Raw genomic sequence first — 5,267 nt, forward strand, 5'->3', positions numbered from 1 at the left:
ATGATGAACTTTAGATCGATACTCATTTTTGAGATGTTAATCGTGCCGTTGAATGATGGTTCTTGGAGTTCTTAAACTAGGAACTTGGAATCTTGAATAAATTTGCAGAATTAATGGTGAACTTTGGAGGTTCTTGAAGTTGGATGTAGGAGCTTAGGGTTTTCTTTTTGAGGAAATTTGATGAAATATAACATATAATGCTTCTAATAAGCTTTAATATAGGGTTTGGACAGATTTTGAGTGAGGGGGAATGACCAAAACGACCCTAAAAATCAAATAATTCACGAATTTGTCCTTTGATGGACTGTTTTGATAGTCTGAAGTAGATCAACCATAACGTTTTACTCTGATATCCAAATTAGATGAAACCAATTTCATTAGAAAGAGGACTCTCATATATTTCCATTGATATATAGTATCTCATCCAAATCATTATGTACGAGGAGTTATGATTGTTTGAAGTTGACCCAAAAATTCGCTTTTGATAAGCTGAAGTAGATCTACCATAAATTTTTGCTTCGATAGACAAATTGGATAAAACCAATTTCATTGGAAAGAGGGCTCGCAGATATTTCCGTTGATATATAGTAGATCACTCAGATCATTATGTACAAGGAGTTATGATCATTTAAAGTTGGAGAAAAAATAGCCAAGCCTCAGTACTTTTTCCTGCATGTTTTACTGTTCACTACTATTCACGATTCGATTGGAATGTTCATAACTCGTCGCCCGGGTCTCCTTTTTGGATGATCCACATATCGTTGGAAAGCTTATTCGATACTCTACGCAATAGTAGGTCATAATCTTAGACATTCCACATGAAAAATTTATAATTCAATCTAGAAGATAAAATCCAACACGTTTACGCACAAAATTTCAACGAAAAATTTCCCGAGGTATTACACTATGACCACTAGTGTTCAGGGAAACCGAAAGAATGAATCCCCACCCCAGCAAGATGGGGACTCAGCTGCATCTATAATAAAAAATTTTATGAGAATGAACCCTCCAGAATTATTTGGGTCAGTAACAGATGAGGACCCACAGCTGTATCTAGAAGAGGTAAAGAAGATCACCCAAATCATGCATGTGTCAGAGGAGGAGAGTGTGGAATTAGCGTCCTATATACTGAAAGATATTGCTCATGATTGGGTAATGTTGTGGAAGAAGAGTAGAGGGAAAGATGCAACTCCCATGACTTGGCAGATATTTCAGGATGCCTTCTTAGATAATTTTTTCCTGTTAGAGATGAGAGATGCTAAGGTAGAAGCGTTTATGAACCTGAGACAAGGCTCTATGATAGTGAAGGAGTATTGTATTAAGTTCAACCAGTTAGCTAAGTATGCTCCTGACTTGATAGCTGACCCCAGAGCGAGTTTGAGTAAGTTTGTGACTGGTGTGTCCGGGTTAGTATTGAAAGAGTGTAGAATAGCTATGCTCAATAGGGACATAGACCTTGCTAGGTTAATGATGCATGCTTAGCAGATAGAGGCAGATAAGTCTAAGGAGAAGGAGAGATCTAATAAGAGATTCAGAACAGGTAGTTACAGCTTTTCTCTGGATGGGTCACAGGGTGGTAATCATTCTCACCATAGTCAGAAAAATTCGGCCCCTATTCCTTCTTCAGCTAGTTTACCCACACCTAACTTTGGAGATGTTAGTCATGGTGGGGCGCCAGGCTCCAAAGCCCAGAGTAGTGTTAGAAGTGAGCATACTTATCTGATTTTTGGAGAGTGTGGAAAGAATTATCTAGGTGCATGCAGAGCTAATAGTCAGGTATGTTTTGGATGCGGTAAGCCAGGCCACAGAATGCGGGAGTGTCGAGTGTTAGCTTAGAAAGGTAGAGATTCGCGTGAGCAGGCCACAAATCCCAGCACCAATAGTGGTCAGTGTCAGAATCGACTCTATTCAATCCAGACTCACCATGATCCAGCAAGTTTCCCCAACCTAGATTCGGGTACGTTACAAGTTTTTCATAATCATTGTATGCATTGTTAGCTATCTTGCGCTCGTTTGAGCTTATGTTTCCACATGAGTTAGTTAGTAACATTAGTGTGTCTAGTTCAGTTCATGCATCATGCATTAGTCTCAGCTCTCCAATGTTTAGTTATAATCTAGTTTGTAGATGCCCTGTGCATCACCCCAGTATCTCAGCAAGGTAAACATTCCTAGAGGGACATAGTGTCCCAAGGGAGAGATACCCTACCTTTTCTTGATGATTTTATGTTCTCGTTATAAATTAGTTGTCAAGTGCCATGGCATAATCAGTCAAGCTTTCAAGATTCAGTTCAGTCAGATATTCAGGCATTAGATATACGTGTTCAGTAGAGAAAATACTATTTATCAGTATCTTCACTCATACATTTACATATCATGTCAGTAATGTAATCATGCATCAGATATGCATGGATTCAGCCTTTCAGTTGTGCATCAGATATGCATTCTCATTTTGAGAAAACTCACTTTATTAGAATCCTCAGTCTTATATTCATGAATCAGCTTCCCATGCATCAGATATGCAAGTTCAGTATGTGGTGCTCAGCTTTCAGTCACGTCAGTCATGAACCTATGTTTTAGTAGTGTATGTCTTGTACGTACTTTATCTTATCATCTCTTCCGCCTCAGTTAATTTCCATTCGAGGACGAATGTTCCCAAGGGGGAGATATTGTACTACCCCGCATGTTTCTAAGCTAGGAGATGAACCATTTTTCCTACATATGAAATCTCCTATCCTGTGATTCATACTTGAGTACATGACTTACAATGAGTATCCTAGTGATAAGATAGCTTATGATTCGTTAATCATGTTCATATGAGTCACTTAAGGTAATACAAGCTAAGAGTTTTTGAATCCATCAAGTTTTAGTGTTCAATTTTGTAAGGGTCATATTTGAACGAGTATAACTCGATGTTAATATGGTATTTATACATATTTCTACCCACCAAATTATATAAAATCGAATTAGCTTTCCAACGATACCAATTTCATCAAAATCGACACCCGAGCTAGGAGTTATGGCTTTACGAAGTAGAGTGCGTCGCCTTACCAATCGCACATAGCCAGTGGAAAGCGTATGTGATAGCATATGCGACGCCTATGTAAATATAGGTGATATCATATGCGGCGCCTATGTAGATATAGGCGATATCATATGCAGCACCTATATAAATTTTGGCGATATCATATGCGGCGCCTATGTAAATATATGCGATATCATATGTGGCGCATATCTTATGGTTTCAAGTGACTTAAACACTCCGTTTTGAGTTATTTTGAGGGTAATTAAGTCTTTTAACACTCCTTACACGTCCCTAAATTGAACCCTATGAAATATATAGCTCCTAATTACATTAAAACCCTACTAACATCTTAAGTTCATCATCCAAGAGCACTAAAAGAGAAAAACAACTAGGGTTGCATAATCATGCTATGTCTTATTTGCAAATATGATCAAGTTGGTTTCTATTTTTAATGTCCATTTGTGTCTTGAATACACTTTAAATGAGAAAATAGGGAGTGTCCTAGATGGCTAGTGTCTCCGAGGCCTCTTGAAAAGTGAGATCCACAAATGATCCCCTTGCAGCATTACCAACAACTTCGTAATAGAGTTCAAAACCTGATAAAGGGTCTCTATCAGATGAATATCTGTCATAGTATGGTTCGGACACTACGTCAGCTTTATTTTTAATCTCTTCCATTCTCATGAAGGGTTTCGGTTGGGAGCTGCCTAAATTGCTGATCTCATCCCTCAACTGTACCCCTTTGGAAGGTGGAAAGAACCTTTCTTTGAAAGCCTCTTTCAGTTGCCTCCAGTTGGTTATTGAATCGGGCATCAGCTTATTAAGCCACAATGTTGCCTCTCTAGATAAAGACAATGGAAATAAACGCAGGCGGATGGCATTCTATCCCACTCCAGGGCTATCAAAGGACTTGCAAATAGTGACAAAATTCACTAAATGCATATTGGGATCATCTGTCCACCAAACAACCCTTTCAGATGAAGGAGCGGGATCATTGTACTGGTAATATTGAACTTTGCTCCTGGTGCTAGAAGTGGAGGAATAATGGCTCCAGTGGCACCAGCTCCGTCCATTTCATCTTTATCATCATTAAGATCAAATTGAACAACTTGACAATCAGTTCTTGCCCTGAAAAGACGATTTTTGTTCACATTTCTGTTCACTGATGCAGCTACATTCTCTGCATGCCTTCAATTAGAAGGATCAAACAAGTCATCATCCCCCAAATCATCATCATCAGGGTTAGGATGATGTGCCCACTGGCCATCATTCTGCTGATTTAGTTAAGATCTAGCCAACGCGGCTAGTCTCTCAGCATCTTGGGGATGATTTAATGTCTAGTGCTAAACATGATTTAGTTACTAACCTTGTTCAAACTTTTGTGACTTTCCTTTGCTTTTGAGAAATCATAAGATGCACAAGTTGGAAATAAAACCTTCTTAATCCATAAAGAAATCATTTCCTACTTGTGCATCATATGAACTGTAATTGCTTACTCCAATGAAGCTCTTCTTACATTGGTTTTAGGTCCTAATGTTGTATTTTGCTCGTGCATTGCAGAGCATCTCAGTCTTCTATGCCGAATTCTGGTGAAGCTAATAGTTCAATTCCGCTGCATCCTCAACCGCTTAATGTGGCCCCCATCAGATGGTATTCATCGACACCAGATATCAATGCTGGTTCAGTCTCAGTTGAAGCTATAACTTCGCCGTCCAAGCGTAGCAACTCTCAGCAGCATGCTGGGGGTCAGCCTGCAGTGGTTTTTTTCTCTGCTTGTCCAGCCAGAGAGGATCGGGAAAATTTTATAAATCATGCTAACGGCGGGGTTGCCCTTACTGGATTGGCTTTGTTGGGAGAGGTTGGATCATTCATGGGTTCAGTTGATATAGCTGAATCTGAAGATGCTTATGTATTCCGTGTTTCACTTCCCGTTGTTGCTAGGGATAAAAGTAAGTTCTACGTATGAGTAAGATTTTCTTAAGTTGAAAATCACCATATCTTCTTATAACTCTTTACTGTCTTACATCAAACTTTTTTTTATATTTTACTACGTCAAGTTGAAAATCGCCATATATGTGACGACCATGTGTTTTGTATATGAATGTCAAATTGCATCCATATGAATCGACTTGATGATTAAGAGATCTTCCCGTTCATATGGTTACAGAAGTCTTTCGCTGTGATGTTGGACCAAATGGGAGAATTTTCATAAGAGGGGTGAGCGTGACCGGAGAGAGGAAGGTTC

At 39.0% G+C, this 5,267-nt stretch overlaps 1 protein-coding gene across 1 annotated transcript; it reads left to right on the plus strand.

Moving 5' to 3' along the window:
* Positions 1 to 3,999: 3,999 nt before the first annotated feature.
* Positions 4,000 to 5,260, plus strand: LOC124893389 (alpha-crystallin domain-containing protein 22.3-like; the record flags this gene model as incomplete). The annotated part of the gene is made up of 4 exons (XM_047404402.1): positions 4,000 to 4,024; positions 4,194 to 4,263; positions 4,583 to 4,971; positions 5,190 to 5,260. Coding segments are annotated over exons 1-4 (555 nt in total), but the record flags the coding sequence as incomplete, so codon positions are not given.
* Between the last annotated feature and the right edge of the window lie 7 nt (positions 5,261 to 5,267).

This window comes from Capsicum annuum, unplaced genomic scaffold (genome assembly GCF_002878395.1).
Source record: "Capsicum annuum cultivar UCD-10X-F1 unplaced genomic scaffold, UCD10Xv1.1 ctg58472, whole genome shotgun sequence".
NCBI lineage: Eukaryota > Viridiplantae > Streptophyta > Magnoliopsida > Solanales > Solanaceae > Capsicum > Capsicum annuum.